The sequence below is a fragment of the Pagrus pagrus genome (genome assembly GCF_965226575.1).
Source record: "Pagrus pagrus genome assembly, chromosome: 9".
NCBI classification, from domain to species: domain Eukaryota; kingdom Metazoa; phylum Chordata; class Actinopteri; order Spariformes; family Sparidae; genus Pagrus; species Pagrus pagrus.
Window position 1 is genome coordinate 13,996,966 of NC_140193.1, and position 22,083 is coordinate 14,019,048.

The 22,083-nt window shown below is 41.7% G+C and overlaps 1 protein-coding gene across 3 annotated transcripts; it reads left to right on the forward strand.

The window, feature by feature from the left end:
• Positions 1–1,460: 1,460 nt before the first annotated feature.
• On the forward strand, positions 1,461–21,547 carry bin1a (bridging integrator 1a). 3 transcript variants are annotated; one of them, XM_084363070.1, is made up of 19 exons: positions 1,462–1,810; positions 3,862–3,942; positions 4,178–4,232; positions 4,366–4,460; positions 4,978–5,073; positions 5,356–5,466; positions 5,557–5,649; positions 6,390–6,475; positions 6,635–6,710; positions 7,243–7,298; positions 8,390–8,434; positions 10,472–10,541; positions 10,690–10,815; positions 12,504–12,524; positions 15,250–15,684; positions 16,244–16,339; positions 17,563–17,691; positions 17,786–17,887; positions 18,189–21,547. In XM_084363070.1, the coding sequence occupies exons 1-19, from the start codon at positions 1,724–1,726 to the stop codon at positions 18,288–18,290; spliced, it is 1,962 nt and encodes a 653-aa protein (XP_084219196.1). In that variant the 5' UTR covers positions 1,462–1,723; the 3' UTR covers positions 18,291–21,547. The 3 variants fall into 3 exon arrangements, with proteins under 3 accessions (XP_084219197.1, XP_084219196.1, XP_084219198.1); XM_084363071.1 differs by lacking the exon at positions 8,390–8,434 and having other exon boundaries at positions 1,461–1,810; XM_084363072.1 differs by lacking the exon at positions 15,250–15,684 and having other exon boundaries at positions 1,467–1,810.
• Positions 21,548–22,083: the final 536 nt, after the last annotated feature.

Sequence of the window (22,083 nt, forward strand, 5' to 3'; positions counted from 1 at the left end):
TTGTTACAGACCTGGGATTTGTATTTACAACAGTGGTGTTGCACTCATAAACTGTGGGGGGCGCCAAATCATATAAAATGCAAATTTTCTATATAATGTTGCTTTAAGGGGGCGGCTGTGGCTCAGGGGTAGAGCCAGCATCTTGTTATCGGAGGGTCGCTGGCTTGATTCCCCTGGTCTGCATGTCAAAGTGTCCTTTGGCAAGATACTGAACCCCAAACTGCTCCTGACGTGCTGGTCGGCACCTTGCATGGCAGCCACCGCCATCAGTGTATGAATGTATGAATTACTGTGAGTCACTTTGGACAAAAGCGTCTGCTAAATGTAAATGTTAAGGAGTGCGACAGCCCACAGCCACCTGACTTCCTGCTTTGGAGTGCACTTAATTACCACCTGTGATTGCAGCTCCTCAGCTACATAAGCTGGAGGATTCAGCCAGTTCTCTCTCTCTCATTCAGGGTTCATGGTTTGTTGGTTCGGGTGAAGTTTTCCCTTTGTTAATTTTCTTTGTCACTCATACATACTACAAACACTACTGACGTTACAGATGTACATACTTTATATTGTTATTTATTGACGTATGTTTGCGTTGAATAAATCTTTGTTGTCCTTCCCTTGAGCCGGGCTGTGATGGGAGTATTTGTATTCTTCAGTTAGACAGATGTTGTGATGTACTGTTGGATGATTGTCTCGAAACGCATTGATCATCCCCGAATCACCATTATCATGGGCAACGTATCGTGAATCGTATCGAATCATATGTGACACTGTGAGCAAAAACAATAACACACTTTTCATGAACAAACAGAGGCTGATTAAAGTTACTTATTTTTTAAATCCAATGATGTAATCCCAACTACATGTAGTCCATTACAGCCCAAACATGATCCTAAGGGACAAGTCGATGGCTCTTTTTAACAGTTAACACAAAATGTTGATTTTGGACACAGGCTTGGCTCATCACTCACAGAAAACATTCATTTTTTTATGAGATTGGGAGTCTTCACTCTGTTTACAAGTGTTTTCCTTGACTGCTGAGCTGCTCTTCAGTGATACTCTGTCGCTGACGACCAGGTTGTTGTTGTGTTACGTAACGACATAATATCAGCCTGAGACAGATGGTCCCTGAAGCGTTAATACAACTAGGCCTGGCGTTTTCTTAGCACTGTTTGCTATGACGTTTTGGTTGTTTGTGAATGCCAGGATATTAATTTACCATATATTCAACATATAATACACATGTAATACTTGACTTCATGGCCTGAAGCTGCTTAAATAGATTTTATATATAAAAATTAATTAAAAATGAAATTACTGAGATAAAAAAAAGCTTTATTTTATTTTATTTTAAAACTAGTGCAGAATTTTCTCCTTCAGTTGTACATTTTGTTCATATTGATCTTCGCCAGTTAATTCACAGTCTCGTGCGTTGAGTCTCGTGTGTGGACGCGCAGCAGCATCTGCGCCTTTAAGAGCATCTCTGACAGCATCCTCCTCTGTCACGGACGCGCACACAGCAGCTCAATATTTGAGAATAGCGCTTAGCTTTCTGCACGCACACATCCTCCTGGAGATACATCGCCACATCACATTTATTATCGCCATTATTTTCTCCACTGGACATTGATGAATTTGCCTCAACGCTCGCCGTAGCGGTCCGCCCGATCGTTATTGCTCTTATTTCCTCTCTCCCCGCATCCAAAGAACCGATCTACGCTACAAGATGGCTGAGTTGAATTTGGGGAAGGGGCTGACTGCGGGGAAAGTGGCCAGCAACGTTCAGAAAAAACTAACGAGAGCCCAGGAGAAGGTAAGAGCTGCTCGCTAGCACGTTGATGTGTGGTGGTGATGGTGGGGGGAGATGATTATTCAGGCCTAACGAGCCGCTGGTGCCGCAGCCTCCACCGTCCATCCATCCATCCATCCATCCGCCGAGGCGCAGTGTCGCATCACGACATCGCCACAACACGGACGGGGGTGATGAGTTTGGGGGATTGTCCACTTCAAGTACCTCACCCCCACCCCTGGAGTCAATGTCACACAGCGGGCACGTTCATGTTGCAGTGAGATTTACTGTACGGGCCTCATGATTTCATCTGTCACCTCTGAGCCCCGGGACTGATGCGCGTCAGGCGCTTTGAATCAATAACCTGGTGTCTCAGTCAGACTTCGTCACACAGATGGTGACTGCAGGAAGGCCCTTTTGCGTTTTACTGCCACTGTGATGATAACGATCACCCATGCTGCAGTATGTATATGTGGTAGATGTGAGGCCTACTCTATGCGTTCAAGCACCTGCACGTCGTGCGCTGAGTAACTGGCAGGGGGCGCTATTTGTCTGCCATAATGCATCATGTGCTGTGGGGCTTAAGAGAGAAAACAGTTACCACTATGAACCCAGTGTGTGAGAATGTCATGTGTATAAGGTCCTGTGGCAATTATGTACAGCCTGTAATGCACACAAGCATTATTGTATACTGTCAGTGTGCTTTATTTATGTTATTTATTTACTCATAATGACATTAAACAACATTCTTGGCATCAGTGCAAAGAAAACATGCTTAACTTAAACTATGTAGTTTTTGGGGAGACATTTTAATTCGAAGAGAACAGACTACATAAACAAACTGAATAAACAAACTGACCTTAAAGGACTACACAACTTCATATTGGTTCACTTTGTTTACATGTGGCGGACCCTGCCACCTTTCTAGCTTCAAACAGTGTTCCTGTTATCCTCTGAGAGCAACTTGTTTATTCAGTTATGGAGAAAAAAAAGATATACCTGAGTTTGTATTATTACTGCACTGATATTGTAAATATTAAAATTTTGAGTTTGAATTTCTTCTCCTAAACTGCGTAATGCCCCTTTAAAGTTAGAAGACAGCGAGCGATCAAGGCAAGAAAACAGGTGAATGTTCACATGTGAAACGACGTTTAGGGAACACGTTCTGTCTTCGGTTTTGCAAACCTTTTTTTTTAATGTAACCTTCATTATTCCGGGAAATTCCATGCAGAGCTTTAACATTTCAAAAGAATGACACTGTGTGAAAACAACTGCGCACTGAAGTGGAGATGTTGGAGATCAACAGCTTGATTTCTCCAGGGGTAGTGAGAGTGTCGATCTTGAGAATGTTTTGTAGATAAATCAAAAAACTAAAGGCAGATTTTTCAAATTCAGAATAGACCCGCGGGACAGGAAGCATGAGACAGTGAGTACATCGAGTTTGATCAGCCCTGTGGTGCGCTCCAGCATACATGTTTAATAGGGTTAAGGTTGCTTTATTGTCTTGGGTTAAGGGAGCTGCTGCATCAGACAAAACATTACAGTAAAAACACATGAGCACGTGAGATAAAAACAAGTCTTTCACACTATTAAAACGTACAAAGTCAAACATATCTCCCAGAACATACACATCTTCATAAAGAAATGCACACAACCAGCGATATAACTCACTTACATGGTTACAAACAAACAGCTCTCATCTTGGAACTGAGCCACCTCTTCTGTCTGCTCTCCAGAAGCTGCCCATTAATAAGTTCAACACATGGGACGGGTCAGATAGGGTCCTGTTGGCCTTCCGGATAGTAGACTGAGGGGTGTAGATGTGCACATAATCCATAAAAATGTGACATAATATTCTTGCATACACCAGAAACTCCGAGGTTTTTGTACGAAACGGAGACGCTGATGGATTCTGAAGCTGAATATTCCCACTGAGCTTCAAATCTCTTTTACAGGGGAGGCCTGGCCAAGACTGCGGCATATTTTCACATAAAGGAAAAACAAAAAACAAAAACATAAAAGTATAAACATACCCTAGGTATTGCCACTGATGTTGTTTTTTGTTTGACTGACAGGTTCTCCAGAAGCTTGGCAAAGCCGATGAGACCAAAGATGTTGCATTCGAGGAGGGAGTGATCAACTTCAACAAACAATATGTGAGAGCAGTCATGTTGCATGGCGGCGTCAAATTACTTATTTTCCCAGAAATCAATTATTCTATTAATCTACTGCTGCATAACAGTGGAGCTCAACATAAAGCGGCTCTCTGGGGGAATGTGGCTAACGAGAGTTTTGGGGCACGGGTTGCATTTGCTGAGACTGACGTGTGTGCTGGCTCCTCGCAGTGTTTGATTTTGTGTTCTGAGCCTCTTGTTTATGTTTCACCTCCAGACTGAAGGCAGCAAACTGCAAAGGGACCTCAGAGCATACCTGGAGGCAGTGAAAGGTGTCTCACACACACACACACACGCTCATGCAGATTCAGATGTACCAAGACACACAATCATGCGTGATAAAATGACACACCTCAACCTGCAACTATCCGCCGATTGTAACGCAGAATGTGTGCTCTTCCTCAGCCATGCACGAGTCCTCCAAGAACGTTCAGGCGTGTTTGGCTGACATGTACGAGCCCGACTGGTACGGCAAGAACGAGGTGGACTCTGTTGTGGAGGTCAGCAACACTTGACATGATTGTGTTTACATTAAATGCACGCGTGAGAGTGTGAAGAAGTCAACACTACTTTATTATAGTGTATATGAGTTGATTGAGTGGTTGTTTACATGCTTATGCAACACATCAGCTATTTTTCCTCGAGTACGCACGTGTGATTAAGTGTCCTCTCGACAGCTAAAATTATACGTTAGCATCTCTTGTGAGAGATGTTGAGCAGCTCATTAAATTTTCCTCCGACTCAACAAAGTTTACTCTTCGAATTACTTTTTGATTAATGGGTCTTATCTACAACCACCTGCGAGCTGGCTGCAAGAAAAACACTGCAATCAGTTTCGGTTTATTCTTCATTTACGCACAAGCAAATAGCAACAGCGCTACTGGAATGAGCTCTAAAGTGATGGAGAACTCCATCCAGGAAACATAAAACAACCCCTGCATACAGTTTGCCTTATCTAATCTCTGATGTTGTGTGTTCATGATTGTCTTTGCACTGTTGCGTTCACCCATGCTGCAGGACTGTGATGTGCTGTGGACTGACTACCACCAAAAGTTGGTCGATCATGCTCTCATCTCCATGGACACTTACCTGGGCCAGTTCCCCGATATCAAGGTGAGCTGTGTGATCATAGAGACCCGTAGCAGCCATGACCAAAACTTAATAGGATCTAGTGTTTGTGAAGCAGCAGCCAGGCTTTTTTAATGATCACACACTACTGTATTTGTATTTCAGTTCAGTTATTTAACAGAAAAATGGTTGTTGGAAAGATATAAGATTACCTGCACCTGGAAGCTAATGAAAAACAAGTTTTTGCTCAAGAGATGATGAGAGAACTGAGACATTTCACGCAGGTGCAGGAGACACTGAATACCTGTCCTCTTGTCTTTCATCCAGGCACGTATAGCTAAGAGGGACAGGAAGCTGGTCGATTACGACAGCGCCAGGCACAACTATGCCACCACACACAAGACCAAGAAAAAGGACGGGGGCATAAAAATAACCAAGGTGAAAGAAAATGCAAAACGTGGGCCGCATTAACGTGTATCAAATTTCACAGCATTTAACATGTGACGTCTCTCTCTGTCTCTCTTCCAGCCCTCCTCCTTATTAGAGAGGGCCACCCCAGGCTGGGCTCAGGGTATCTTGTCTGCACACAACGTTGCCCAGAGCAGTCTGTCCAGGAGCCAGGTACGTGATAGTCTTACTGCACCTCCTACAAGTGCTGACGACTGTGAAACAATGACAAGGGGTGTCCTCTTAGCCGAGCAGTCCTCAGTTTGAACTTGTTTTTGCATGTCATCGCTCTCTTTTTCTGACCATGATCCCAGCCGCTTGTTTCTGTTGAATACTACCACTACCTACCCCTCTAGTGTCAGTTTTGCACATGAAAGGCTCCGCACTCAAGTTAGCACAAACGTTTTATTTGCAATGTTTGGTTAGACTTTCAAAATAAAGGCTTTACAGTCAAGCTAGCAACAATACGTAATATACAACGTCTGGATAGACTTTTTGTTGACTAATAGTTTGCAGTGTAACATACTATGACTTTTGGAGTGTTACCAATGTTTTCAAACCTTCACAGTGTGGTTGGTCTTGGGCAAAAAAGCCTCCTAGGTTAGGTTTATGCAAAATAAACTTCTTAGTTAGAGTTAGGCAAAACAAACTACTTGGTTAGGTTAAGGCGAAGTTCACTGAAGTGATGTAATTCAGTGAGAACAGACTGGAAAATGACAACAACAAAGCAAACTGAAGACAGACATGTTGAAGCATAGTGTCAGGAAATGTAAGACACACACACATACAGCATGTCATCAATCAGACTCTCATGAACATGCCCTGATGCATTATGCCAACACATTGTGTGTTTGTCTGTGTGTGTGTGTGTGTGTGTGTGTGTGTGTGTGTGTGTGTGTGTGTGTGTGTTTCAGGCCGAGGAAGAGTTAGAGCGAGCCCAGAAGGTGTTTGAGGAGATTAATATTGACTTGCAAGAGGAGCTGCCTTCACTCTGGAACAGGTGTGTGTGTATGTGTGTGTGAAAATGATTTTCCTGTTGATGGATCGATGCTGTAATTGCGTCTCGCTTACATCTGTGCTACATTTACCCTCGCAGGATATTAAACTAGCCAGTCAATACTGTCCGTCTGCCTCTCTCTCTCTTCTTTCCCATTTTTAGTCGTGTTGGGTTTTACGTCAGCACCTTCCAGAGTTTGGCCGGTTTCGAGGAGAAGTTTCACAAGGAAATCAGCCGGGTGAGGCTCGTGCATAGATCTCCATTAATGCTGAATTTAGATAAAGACCAGACAGAACGGACTGATGTGCTGTATCAGATAGTGCGAGTTCTGACTTCATCGCCAAGGGCTGCAATTGAATCCAGAAATGTCAACTTCGTGCTGCCCTTCAGCACTGTTTTTGAACCGTGATGCAAACTCTGATATGCTGTAGTCCATTTCTTATTTTTTTCCCACTGTCAAACAAAAGTAGGACATTGGGTTTTAGCAGACTGCACAGAGATTATCCCCTGTATTTATGCCTTAGCTGGAGAGCCTCTCTAAATCTGGACATGATGATGCAAAGTAGCTTCAGCAGACTTTTCTGATATTACAGAGCAGGAGCAACACAATATACTGTATATGATTGTGCCAGAGCAATGAATTGGGATTATGGGAATTTAATGGGTAAACATACTATGTTGTTCAAATGGAGATTTTGGGCTGAATTATATAAAGCTGTCGGTGTTACGTGTAATATTTCTGATGGCTCCCTGTCTTTTCCTTTTTGCAGTTGGATCAGGATTTGTATGATGTCTTGGTGAAATTGGAGGGTACAGACCCAACCAGGTTAGTGAGCAACAATCCATCATGTAAACTGTATCAAGACTTTCTACAGCATTAGTCTTTATAAAAATGTGTGTAGCATATAAATAACTTGAGTATGTGACAATGTTGCTGTTCAGACTCTAAAGTAGTCGGACACTGTGAAAAGTTTTATCCTTCCTACTTTGTTTGTAATCTACTGAGGTGAAAACCAGTGACCTCAGGTTTTAGCAATTCTAAAAACAATGTTTATATTAAATCCTGGGATTCATTTTAGAGCTAGAGTGAGTTTAACCTGCAAAGAAAATACTTACATTCATGGCTCCTTCTAGACTTGGGCAAAAAATAAACCTTTTAAAACCTCTTGAGTGCACATACATCATTGTACTGAATGAATTTAGTGTGCTGCATCAGAAGTGAAAATAAAAATAAATAATTCTGATTATTTTGAACACATTTATTCATTTTCCCTATAAGTGAGTTTGCTGTAAGCCAAGAGGTAAAAGTTCTCAAAACTTTTTCTTTTATTGCTGTTTTTTATTTTATTTTAAGGCAGAACAGTCAGAAAAACAGCATATTTTACTGCCAGCACAACATGCCATAGAGAAGTGGTGCACTAACGTATTCAGAAAGCTCCACAAATACCTTTTTAGCGCAATATGCATATTTGCTGTCTTAAACATTGACAGTTGAAGAAGTCGCTGTCGCATCTGAAGTACTTTTTGAGGATAAATTGTATTAGAGAGATGTAGAGCTAGAGCTGAATGGATAAATTGTCAATTGTTAATTCATTTGATATTCAGTTAATCAATTTGTATAATTTCTCAAGAAAGACAAGAAGAAATCCTCTGATACCCACTTCAGAAATGCAAATTTTCAGATTGTGTTTCCTCCTCTATGACAGCAAAATAAATATGTTTAATCTTAAATTGCAGCCCAAGAGAGATGTAGAGTTTTGTGGTCTTAAAAATGTCCATCTGATTATTTCACTGACTTCCTCCTATATCTGGAAAATATGACACTCGTGGATTAAAACACCAGATATAAAAATCATTTTGAGCTACAGGTACAGAAAAACAACATGGCATGTATTAACCTGAAGCCACCCCTTACAGAAAGGAAGGTAACAGAGGCGCCTCATCGTCAGGAGCAAGTAGGAGGTAACCAGCAGTAACCATGGTGACACAACTCCTGTCTGTCTGTCCAACTGACCTGTCTGTCCAGCTATCTGTCTGTCAGTCAGTCTGCAGCCTTCTTAGAGATCTAAAGGGAGAAGTAGTGCTTGGGTGTGCGAGTGAATCATAGACACACTGATCAGAGAGTTGAGCCCCCAGAGCTGCAGATATGTGAGAGTTGAGCAAACCTGTATGATTAACGCTGCACCAGGCAAGACCGTTACATAACAGCGCAACCCAAGTCCCAAGGTACGCAGGATCTTATCTCAGCTAATGGAGACTTGATTAACAACATTCACTGGTGCATTGGAGTGTTCACCTACAATTTTTCCCACTTTTCACCTTGCGGCAGTGAGAGTATTTTCAAATCTAGATCTTTTACCAGTTGTCGTCCTTGTGCTGTGTTAAATTTGGGGTATCAGGGCCGTTTCTAGCTGTTTGAGTGTCCTTTGCCGAATGTTGTTTAGGGGCCCCTATTTTGGAGGATGGTGAGGATGCCATTTAACATTTAAATGCATCAGTCTGGTGCACTTTAAGAGGAGAAGAAACTCGATCTGTGAAAAATGTAATTTTGTTTAAACATTTTACCCCAGCAATTTAAAACTTAAAATTAAAAATGAATAAATAAATTGGAACATTCAGGCTCCCGTAAATCAAGAAACCTTTACAGGATTTACAAAATCTGCAAAATGGGAATAAATAAGACGGATGCTGCATTTTTATTTGCATTTTGATATTCAGAGCAAATTTGTTAAGGGAAAAAAAGCAGAGTAACCATATAACGATATCCCTTTCCCATTCAAAAACATTAAATAGATCATGACTACAGTCACTGTCTTCAGGGGCCCAACCAAACCGCATAGTCTGTATGTAGTAAGAAATGGGCCTGTGGGGTAACATACATCCACGAATAGGCCACAGGTCATAAAAGAGTCACTTGGAAATTAATACTTTCTCCATGTAATTTATAATTTTTTCCCACAGTTGCTATGTGGTAATTTGCACATGCACTTCTGCAAGCAGGGCAGCAGTAACAGAAGCGTTATGACCTACATGCAGATGCCTGAGGCCGAGCTTGTGCAGTCCAGTGATCATATTTACACAAAAAAGTACAAAAGCTTACAGGATGGTGAGATAAGCAAGGGTTAAACCCAGGAAAACTGTTATGGATTATCAAAAAGGGACCCAAACGCAAGACACAGGGGCAGGCGGGTAGAGAAACAAAAAGCGAGCTTTAATGATAAGAAGCTTTAGTCCAAACAAATCAAAGGCAGGCAACAAAACTGACAAACACAGTCTGGAGCAAATCCAAAAAACGAGTACAAACCAAGATGAACACGAACAAAACAGATGAGCTGACAAAGAGAATACACGAGGGCTAATGAACAAATGAAACACAGGTGCACACAGCAAAAGGGCAGGAAATAAAACAAAGACAGTGAGTGGGAAGTCACAACACGACACATGTGGATGAATTCCTCAAAATAGAATGGGAAACATCTAAAGTGAAAACCAAAACCATGACTGAAAACAAGACCAACGGGGAGCAGGCAAGAATCAAAAATCCAATAAACAGGCAAGGTCCTGGAGAACTGAGCTACTACCCAAAAACACCAGGAGAACAAAAACACGAGGAAAGAGGCTGAAACGCTTGACACAGGGTGACAAACTGAGCTGCCGCCATGTACAAAATCGCCTGGTCCAGCAATCATGACAGGTTTTTTCAACTCTACTCATACTTACAGATCTGGGGCTGCTTTTGAATGCCTCTAACAATGCTCGTTTGTGAAGATGCACTGGAGGCACAGACAAAGCCTGCTTGCATGGGATGGAGGGAGGATGAGGAGAGGAACGGAGGGAAACGAGGCTCACTTTTCTTGCATGACAGTTCTGCAGCAGCAACCTCCTCTTGGACTCTCGTACAGCATGCCTTGTAGCCTGTGGTAGCTTTTAGCTGCTCCTTCTCAACATTTGCTCGACCTTTCTCTCACATTGTCTCTCAACTGTCTCTCATTCACACAGTGGAAAAGAAGCATCTAACCACAGTCTAAGGCCAGCGGGACCACCTCCAATCCCCAAGTCTCCATCCAAGGTAAACGCACATTTGTCAGATCAACTCGAGAATGAAAACGCACTGTGATCACTTAGATTGGAGGCGTGAGTAACGTTACTGTTGAGTTGACAGGAAGTGAGCAGATGTGCGGTTCGTGAAACGGACATATTTCCTTTTTCTGTCCTAGCTAAGACCAGCAGTGCCTCCTCCGCCCAAGGTGACCCCATCTAAGGAGATGAAACCAGAGAACATCATCAACCTGTTTGATGCTGCTGCAGCTGCTCCTGACATCAGCGTCACCTCGCCCACAGAGGTGAGTGAGCAGCTGCTGTCCACACACAGCCTCAGACCTTTAACTTAACACTCTCCTGCACAGGTCAGAGCCTTTTAGTTCCTCCCTCTGGCCTGTCTTTCCTCCCGTATACCTCCCCTATTCTATTCTATTCCAGTCTGTCCTGTTCCTTGCCTTCTCTATTACATCCAGTTAGCCAACGAGCCCTCCTATTCCTGTTGTTATCAGTTTGACAGTCCTGCAGTGAGCAGCCTGTTGGACATGGACCTGGACTCTTTCAGTGCAGCAGCCACAGCCTCCACGGTCACACAGGTGGATGATTCATGGCATGAACGTATAGATCGTTAGAGACCCTCCACTGCAAGAAATGCCAAGCTTCACAAGAGATTTTGTATTTTGTTCAGAAAACGTTCATTTCAAGTCCGTGAGTACTTCGTTATGAGTTCGTAACGCAGGATTTTTCCAGTTGCCAGTGCAGCTCTGTGACTTTAAATATATTGACACTAGCATGATAAGTCTGGATACAAAATAAAAATCACTTGAAAAGCTTGGCATGGTTTGAGGTGTTACCTGCTCTGCTTCTTTCCAACTTACCGAACGAGAGGCGGATGATGGCATGATGATCTGTAGAAACCTGCTTTTAGTGACCACTTCCTCCTGCTTCGGCACTGTCCGCAGATCACTCATGGCATGAACTGTAGACTGAAGCCCCGCTCTGCTCTTACTTCTTTCTCTTCTAACCTGTACAGCAGAAATAGCAGTTTGAGATACTGGGAGGACATGCGTTGCACTTACGTTATCTGAGCGTACAGTTGAGTTAACAAGGGATATTTTTGTGGATTTTAAGAAAGAGTAAGTTGGATAGGCCAGAAAACAAAACAAATACTATGCAGCTAGTACCCACTTCAACCGATATGTAGTTAATTCAGTGCAGTACTTTCACAGATTTACCAAAATCTTTGTTATCTCCAGTAGGGGTTGACTATATGAGTGAGTGAGTTGTTATACTGACCCCTTTTGATGTTACAGTCTTCTTGCCTTTTATACGTATGACTGTAGTTTGTTGTACGTCTGATCTTTTGTAATCAAACCACTTCCACTCGATTGAAGTCGCTCCCCTTTTTGGAACCAACCTCTTAGTCGCAGCAGCGTTACTTTCGCTTGTCAGCCGTGCTCGTTGTTGTCGTGCATAATGGTGAAGCGTCATTACGATATATTTCCGTTGTCACAATGTTTTTGTTATGTTTTTTAAAGAATAGTGTGATTGGCACAACCTAAATCTGGAGCTCTTGGATGATTTCTTTGGTACAAATAAATTACCTTTTGAGTCCCAACTTTTGTTTTTAGTTTAAATATTCAGTTATTTGTGTCCAGACACTCTGATGTGAGTTAAATTTGACACTGGCATTAGGAGGGATTGTGTAGATTCTGAATGATCTGTTGAGACTCATGATTAAAGTTAAAATAAATGTTGTTTTGCAGCGCACCTTTCTCTTAGCATATAACCAGTGGCCACCTCTTTAGACTTGCATCACTTCCTACTTCAGACTTCACCTAGAATTGCTTGTACTCTTGTTCTGCTGGAGATCTAACGCTGTGGGCTTGTAGGTTTAGAGCATGGGACCTTGAATGCAGCGAGCATAAGCGAGAGCTTTGTGACCAGGTTTGTTGTGTCTCCTCATTCTGTTGCTTCCTTCTGTTTTCCACAGCCTGCGAACTGGGATTCATGGGTAAGCGTATCATCCTCATCTTAACACTTTTGTGTGGATTTGCAAAAACACGGAATTAGCATTATGATCATCATCCTCATCAGCGTATTCTTATTTGTGTTCACAGTTACCAGCAATTCATTTATCGTTTACATTTACTACTTACTTATTTACTTGCTCATTATACAAGCCCCACTCTCAAAGTACGCTGGGAAAGACATCCTGCGTCACACATGCAGAACTTGCTGGGTTGGACTTCTATAATGGCCGCCTCTGTGTATAAACCAGGTTTTGCATAAATGGATCACTTTCATTTGTCCGTCCCAAATCTGTTTGTGCGTTGTCTTTGTGTCTGCAGTGCTTTATGTGTCACCACTAAACACTGAAGAGATCGTTGTACGGCACAAATAGAACCTGGGAAGGAGCGTGGGTCAATTCAGTTTCAAATTGACATTTTGCACTGTATGTATTTTCAACAATATCAATGGTGTCTGATGTGCAGTCCTTTTCTTTGTCTTTGTTCAGCGTGTGTGCATTGATGGTGTACAGCGTACTGTAGAGCCAAAACCTATAAAGGATTGATTGTAAGACACCACTGACCTCCACAAAGGACACATCTAGACAGTATTGTGAATTTAATGGTAAATATAAGTTAAAAAATCTCCTTTGTGTAAAATGATTTGTAACTGAATTAACCTCCTTTCTTTGTGTTGCCCCTCGTCTCGCTGTATGTTCACATGTTGCGCTGACAGAACATGTAGCCTGTACATGTTAGCTACAGTACATGCGCCATGTGACACACAGGGAACAGTTTTGTTCTGAAAGTGAAGTTGCTCATGTTTTCCGCGGGTTGTTTCAGCGAAGTGAAGAGCTAGTGAGCAACTTCACGACACCTTTGCTTGCAACTTGGCATTCTGACCATTAACTAACCCTTTTGTTCATCCCTATCACTGTAAGAGAGACGTGTCTCGGAGCCTGAGGCAAAGCAGTGATAGCTCAGAAGGGAACGACACCTCTGCTCTTACAAAGCTTCCTTCCTCTTTCTCCATCCGAACATAGCCGTGGGAATCTAAACCATGCTTGCAAGCTACAAACAGAAGATCCAACATCTATTTTCTGATGGGAAAAGGCTGACAGCTTTTGCGTTTCTGGCTTCTGCTGCCACCCTTCCTTATCTTCATCTGTCTTTTGTTTTGATCTGAACCTTCTCTGTAAAGGTTTATCCTTCTACATCAACCTTCTTGGGTCTGATGATGATGATGATGATTATGATGATGGTGATGATGATGATGGTGACTTGCTGACATCTGCTGCTGAACTCCTCACATTGATGTCCGTGGCCCCGTCTCCATGCTTAGTTTTCCCCTAAATATTTTAAGTTCGACCTAAATAGTGCTTGATACCAAGTCCCTTAAAGGCGATTCTCATGTCTTTGTAGGTTTTAGACCTTTTAGTAACAGGCTTTTTTCTTTTACATCATCACCAGCCTTTTTTACATGGCTGTAAAACTCACAATGACAGTGCTAACATCCATCAATTGAACTTAGCGGTTGCTAACAAGTGGCTAAATGAGACTACAGACGTTATCTGGGACATTAAACGTCATCACACTGAACACGGAGACTCATCTACTCACTAGTCCGTCTTTACTAGCTGCAAACTATCTTTAACTTTAAAACTCAATTTATAGAAAATATGTATAGTAATTGTGTAGTGAGACGCTTAGTGGTGGTGACGTTTAAGTCCTGCGACTACAGTGTAGTCTGTTTATAGCCCAACATTAGCTTTCTACTTCTTTTTAGAGATTTAATTTACGCTTCAAAAATGACAAAAGTGGTGTTCATCTGCGAAGATTATCGTGCTGAATAAAACGTGTAAGTATCATAAAAAACATTTCTGCAATATCAAAAATACAGGCTTTTCGACGAGGGAACCAAAAGTATGAGTCAAAAAAGTATTAAATACAACCCAATGAAATGTTCATACAATTTTGAAATTAAAAATAAAAATAATGAAGAAATACTGATGATTGGTATAGGTAGTAACAGGTATAATTTTTCTTTTTGCTCACTGTGTTATTTTAGCATGTTAGCATGCTAATATTCGAGGAATTGGCACTAAACCCAAACTGCAGTTGAGGCTGATTAAAAAGTGAAAAGTGGGGTAAGAAAGAAATGTAATTTTGCTGATATAATCTGAGGGGAAGTTTCTGATGTGAAGCTGGCGTGAGAGAAAGAGAGAGAGAAAGTCAGATGATCTGCAAAATCATCAGGAATCAACCTCTGGACACCATGAATGTCTGCGCCAAATTTTATAGCCATCCACCTAATAGTGATTGAAATATAGTCAGAACCAAAGTGTGTGGCTGACCGACATTGCCAGCAAATACACTTTCTATTTAAGTGGCTTATAATACAACCCTTATGCGCCCCTTTGATATAATTTCCTAAACCCTTGTCCATTAAAAGTATTTCACTTTATTCCTCAGCCCAGTTTTGTTCATTCCTTGGCTATACAACCCCCAACCTTGCAAAAATTATTTATTCTCCTGGTGGTGCTTATTCCCAAACCCTTCCTACCATTGGAATGTTAGCCATTGAATTTATCCTTAAATATCCCTTATACTTTGCCTTTATGCCCCTATAAATGTCCCCCGCCATTTGATTTATGAACCCCTTATCAAACCCAAAAGGTATAATATCTCTTATGACCTCTGATTCCTTGAAACCTGACCCTTGCCCCTCAGCCTGAGGACAGTGGTGCCCAGGAAGAGGACACCGAGGAGCACTATGACCCCATAGCGGCTGCCACGGAGGGCTGGGGGGATGATGGTATGCGGCCCGTCCGCTATGACCCCATAGCAGCTGCCACGGAGGGCTGGGGGGATGACGGAACCCTACCGGTTCGCTATGACGCTGTGGCATCAGAGAGAGAGAGGGATGATGATGAGAGCCAGCAGGCGCATCATGATCCCATGGCTGAAGCCCAGGCGGGCTGGGATGATGACGAGAGCAAGCCGGTCACAGAGGTGCCCGCCACTGAGGATGAAGCACCTGCAGCTGAGACTCCAACTGAGGCTCCAGCTGAGGCTCCAGCTGAGGCTCCAGCTGAGGCTCCAGCTGAGGCAGCTGAGGAAGAAGCCTCACAAGCTGATGCTGCGTTGGATAATGAAGAGGGTCAGGTAATCAAGGAGAGAGAAAAAAAAAGTGGAGAGATGCATCTGGACGAAAATGGCGGATGCATTGATTTTTGAGGAGGAGGTTTGAACATGAGGTACTGGAAATAAACAGATGATAGAGTGATACAGTGTGAGTGGAAGGTGGGAAGATGGAGAAGTCTTGGGCTGGAAAGATTTAGGATGCATCTGGACCAGCAGCATGGATGCATCAACTGTGACACAGAGGGAAAGTTGGAAAGTAATTGCTGAGAAACGAGTATAGACACCTGCTCCACACAAGTAATCCCAGTCACTGCTAATCACAAATCCATGCACATAGTAATGCCTTGCAACAGCTTTAACCTTTATGGCACCTGTGCATTAATAACCAAGCTAACCCTCTATTCACCACACTTGCTTGTATTAGCCATAACTTTGCTGTTTAGGCTGTGCAGCTTGTCTTTTCGTCTGTCTTTGTCTCGTCTGTCTGTTTTTCTCTCTGTCATTCTTTCCTCTTCCCTTCTTTTGATCTCTCATCTGTCTCGTTCTCTAACCTCTCTCTGTTATGTCTCTCCGCTGCCAGGGTGAGTCTGCAGCAGCTGCTGCAGCACCAGAGGAGGAGGAAGAACCACCAGCAGCAGCAGCAGCAGCAGCAGCAGCAGCAGCAGCGACAGAGGAGGTGAGCAACAGAGGAACTACTGTGACATGCAATGAGCGTTATTATGGATGCACGATAATATCAGCATGTCGTCAGTATCTGCTGACAGAGACTTTAAAACGCAGCATCGACCCGAAATGAACATTTCTGCTGATCTTACAGGCCACTTAGATGATGCCTTATCAAATTAAGCTGCAACAACTCACTTCAACGTAGAACGGAAACTAATTGGAAAATAAAATTGCGTAATAAGCAGAAGATGTATCAAAGAAATTACCAGTTATTTATTAACTGCTTGGTGGAAAATAGCAGAATATTAGTATTAACTCACGTTGGGGTAATTATCAATAAATGTTGAGATAATTGTATAAAAAAAAATATGTTACTTGGTAATTAACACCTACTTTCCATGAAATGTGTGAACCTGTAAAATGAAGTGCTACCAAAGAGTCAAGATTCAAAGTGTTCAATGTCATATGCACAGTAAGGAAACATGTTCCCTGTACAATGAAATTCTTCCTTGTGCCAACAATGTAAAAAGAAATATATGCAACAAAAATATACAAAATAAAGCAATTTTAAAAGGCATGTGAAAAATAAAGAAAAAAAGCAACAACTATAATAATACTAAAACAGTGCAAATGATAATAAAACAGTGCAAATGAAGACTGTAGGAATAATACACATTGTTATGTAAAGAGCTATAAAGCATTCATGAATATGTTTTAGGTGACTGGATATGGCATCTCACAAAGATGCTAAGCCACAGGTCAAGTCTCATTTAAGTCCGTTTTAGCATGCTATTTTTTTTTTTATAATTTAAAAAACCTTACTTTCTTCAAATGCTGGAAAGATTGCGACATTAATTTACATTTAAAGCAACACTATGTAAGTTCCTGCAGAAAGATAGTTGATTTGTTGAGTCTCCATCCGCCCATCCATTACTGTAACCGCTTATCCTTTGCAGGGATGCAGGGCACTGGAGTCAATCACAGGCTAACATTGAGCGAGTGGCGGGGTACGCCAAGAAATACCAAATTATTTGACACTCTGGGAATGAAACTCTACAATCAACTATCTTTCTCCGAAATAACTTTAAAAGTTACATAGTGTTGCTTTGATTAAAAACGTATGCATCATTCAAAGTTTTTCCAGTGCTACGGGACTTTTCTTTTTTCCTTGGTAAAACGGTGACGTTTTTCAGCGTGCACTACACATCAGTTAACAAACCTCTTTTTTTCTAGACACCTGCACCTGCACCTGCACCTGAAGCAGCAGCACCTGCAGCAGCAGCAGCAGCAGCAGCAGTAGCACCAGAGCCAACAGAAGAAGCGACGGAGACGGCAGAAATGCCAACCGGCTTCCTGTTCAAGGTAAACCAGGTTACAGAAAGAAAGCATCTCAATAGTGCTGAGCATCAGCTTTATGTATGTGGAGGTAATTGATTGGATTATTTATGTGATGTAGGTCCAAGTGATGCATGATTATGCAGCCAACGACACGGACGAACTGGAGATGAAGGCTGGTGATGTGGTGCTAGTAATGACCTTTGACAACCCTGATGAACAGGTACACACATGTACTTAATATGTTGTCCAGCTTCGTAAATGTGAGGATTTGTTGCTATTATTTGTCATTTATGAAAGTAAATAAAGAGTCTTTGGGGTTCGGACTGTTAATTGGACCAAAGACACAATTTAAAGATGTCATTTTGGGCATTTTCGGGGCATTTTTCATAATTTTCTGACATTTTCTAGACCAAATGGTTTATCGTGAAACTAATGAAGAGGTTATTGGATCATGATATCAGTTCGGCCCTACTGCAATGAGGTGGATATGTCTTTATTTCCGTGTGTGTGTGTGTGTTCAGGATGATGGCTGGCTGATGGGCGTTAAGCAGGACGACTGGCAGCAGAACAAAGAAAATGCAGCTAAAGGAGTATTCCCTGAAAACTTCACCCAAAGGCTGTGAAAGAGGAGGACAGGACGCCATTCCAGCATCCTTCTCGATGTCTCTCTTCCTCTTGCCTCAATCCTTCCCTCGACTTGCCCTGATACTATACCCTTACAGGACTTTGGCCATAGAAGCGGAGCTGTCATAAGCCCTGGTGGAAATCGTGCATTTCTAAGGTCTGCTACACTGTGCTAAAAGTGGATCTTGGCATTTCTGTGGATTTCTGCCAACATTTGTGGATTGCAGGTGTAGCCATTTCACAGGTCCCACTCCTTGCTGCACTATACCAGAGGAATTAAGTAGAGAGTCCCCATCATACAGGATAGATGTAGGCACGGGTGCCTCTGCAATGGCTACTACTGCAATGGTATTAAAATGTTTTACTCTTCGTCATGTCTCATCCTAAACTCTCCACCTCCATAACAGAGAAAATGTCTATTGAGACATGCTTTTGTTCATCTGATGCTGAGGGATTGAAAACATTGTAAAAAAAAAAAAAAAAGTCAATGCCAAGTGTAGCAGAGTATTCCTTACATATAAGCCCTGGAAGCTGTTTCATAAAGGATGAAAACTTTACCCCATTCAACTCCCAAAAGACCTTTGAACACACAGAAGTCTAACCAGCCAAACTGCACGTAAAAAGTGAGGAATTTAAATGAACAAAACAAAATTAGCAATCTCATTTTCTTAAGCTCAGAGATCTTCAAAAAAGCAGAAGTTGGTTGTTTTAGCCACATGTGTAGCCATCAGTTGTCATTTTCTTCTCGGTCATGTGGGTTTGTTTTCGTCATCTGTTTTGTTTCTGGTGGCTAACTGCAACTCTGACCGTATATAAGTGGAGGTGGAGCATAGCGAAGGGTGTGTCACTTAAAAATGAAGCATTGCAATTTTGGTGCCGGTATTTATATTTGCTAATTACTGATCGTCAAATCAATCTAATTAGTCCAGGGGCTGGACACATGCAGCCCATCTTCTATTCCTACTTTCATTGTTTACTTGTGAAACATGGGCCCTAGATTGTTGTATTAGTTTAAATCCAATGGTTGAATATGTAGTTTGAACCCGTTTGTTAAAATCCAAATAAATGAAAATGCAGTTAACTAGTCATCTGACACCAACTTAGTTAAAGGTGCAATATGTAAGATATGGCCCGACCCATCCTGTCTCGTAACGCAGCTTTGTACCTCAGGGCTTGATAGTCTGATGGTACAGCCCCCCGCGGTTTCAGCTAGGAGATGTATGTGAGTGGCGAGTTTCACGCTTCACAAGCTTTTACACCAGTTTTCCTTATTAAACTGAAAATACCCTTCTTAAGAGGAAGCTTCCAGTTTTGTCTTTCATACAGAACTAAGACAAACTGTCTTGTTTACTCATCCTAAAACACTCTTCATCCAGACTTCATCTGGTCTGGTTGAAATAAATCCTTAAGTCATCGCTCCAGACGCTGCTCCTGTCCCCTGTCTGCCATGTCTTCGTCCTGTCACAGTCAGAGTCCTGGTCGGAGCCACTAAGTCAGCTCGGCACTGTGTTCCCTGTCCTTAAACTGACCCGTTGTGTTTGGTGTGCGGACACTCGAGTCAGCTTAGGGCTGCTAGCTGCACGGCTAACTGGGCTAACTAACTAACGGCAACTAATAGCTCCAGTCATAGATAGATACAGCAAAGAGTTTTGTTAGCAGCAGTTGGTGTTTAGTTCCCTTTGACAGGTGGCCAATCTTTACACATTGCATCTTTAATGAAAGGAAGAAATACTGGTCCTAGAGTCTTATAGAATAGAAAAACACGACTGTTTTCATTTTTTTTTAAACAGTCGTGTTTTTTATTCCTTGTTGTTTGAATCTGTGTGAACTTGTGTGGAGCGGGCGTGTGAAAAATCTTTTCAAGGATTTTCTTTTTTTCACAAGGGATTCCAAATATGCATTACCCAGGCTCGCTTCACAGCCGGCCGACAAACTACACGACTACGAGACGCTGCTACTGGTAGTATAATAATAGTTAGGCAGATATGGTTACACCCTAATCCCAATCAAATATATAATAACTGAGCCAGCCTCATTTGTTTTTCGAAAAAAAGAATAACGTGCCGAAAACAATTCCTTCCGTTTGCATAGAGAAACTCAAATGCAGATGATTCAGAATATGCACCAGAGCAACTTCTTTTATTTTTGTATGCTGCCAAGCAATGATTACATATAGCCTAATGTAACTATGTCAACATAATTGCCAACTTAGGATGTTATGGAGTGTTTTGTACTTCTGTCAGGTTTACTGCTCTCGACACAGCCGCTTAACTGTAGGTAGTTCAGACTATCTCACGTTCCAGTCATCCATCTAGTCACCGACTCAAAAGAGATTTATCATGATGTTACTAACATGTAATAAGTGTGGGAGAAAATGTGTGCGATTGTATGTGTGTGTGTGTGTTTATGGGTTGTTTGGGAACATAAATTCTTTATCTATAGGCTATTGTTATTGGACGATATCACCGCCACCTACCAGGGGATGAGGTCGTCAGTTTTACAGGAAGTTTTTTCCCCCGACTGGACAAAGACAACTCAAAAACGTATTTGGGTCTTTTCCCACTGGCTGGTATTATGGTTCCAGGTGTTATTGTGCATTCGTTGTGTATAAGTGTAATTTTGCCAAGCTGTGATGACAGATACATATTCTATAAAGACATTCATATCTGTATGTGTGTTACTGTGAGCATGCTGAATTCCCATGTGTTGTTGTGTGAACACCCTTAATTTGACGACGATGATACTTGGGGCACTTTTGAGGCAATTTTGTTTGATTTATTTATTATTTATTTATCTCAGTAAGAGGGTTGGTTGCAGTTACTTTGTGTTTTTTTCCACCATTCCCCTCTTTTAAATCAGTCCTGATTATAATTGCTTGCCTCAGAATGTTGCCGGGGTATCGTGGTCCAACCGGAGATAAACATTATTAAGTGGAGACGGGACACATAGAGAAAACATTTTGAACCACCAGACCCAGGTGGACAGATTTTTGTAATGGTTTTCAGTATTTTAACCACTTGAGATGTGCATGAGTTTTCCATGTGTATTCTAGAGAGCCTCGCCTGCACATGTAGGTAAAACAATCACTTTCATATTTTTATTTTTTTAAATATATGTAACTTAGTGAGCGTTTCACCTGGGTCTGGGGCTCTGTGTGTCTGTATGGATCCGTCTCCTGAGATGAGCTATGGGATACGACAAAAAGGTTTTTCCTGTACCTAACTGACCAATAATAATAAAGATTACTTTGACTCTCCCTTTGTTTATTGATCTTTTGTGGAAGGAATAAAGTGGGCTACTATTCCCTTTGTTTACAAGGCGTGGACAGACAGGGGGAAACTATGGAGCCCTTAAAGCCCCATGAGACTAAATTCCAACATTTCAGTAATGTTTTATAATAACCATCATTAATAGATGATCAATTTAAAGCAAATTAAGCTTAAGTTAATGTTATTTACAGTTTTGTTTAACTACCCAAAAGGTATTCTCTTGAGTAACTAAAGATATCATGTTAAAATATTACTTTGGTAAAAGGGAAAGTCTCCCATGTCAATAGTACTTGAGTAAAAGTCTTAAAATGTATCTGATATTAAATGTACTTAAGTATCAAAATTCAAGTAATATGTAATATTGTATGACAACAGTCTTTATATGTATGTATCATGAATACAATATGTGCATTTCTCTCTCTTCTCTGCAAGTCCTGAAGCATCCAGCAGGGAGTGCTGTGTTCAAGGACTTACTCTCCATCCTGGATAAAAAAAAAAAACACATGGAGGCATGATGAGGAGG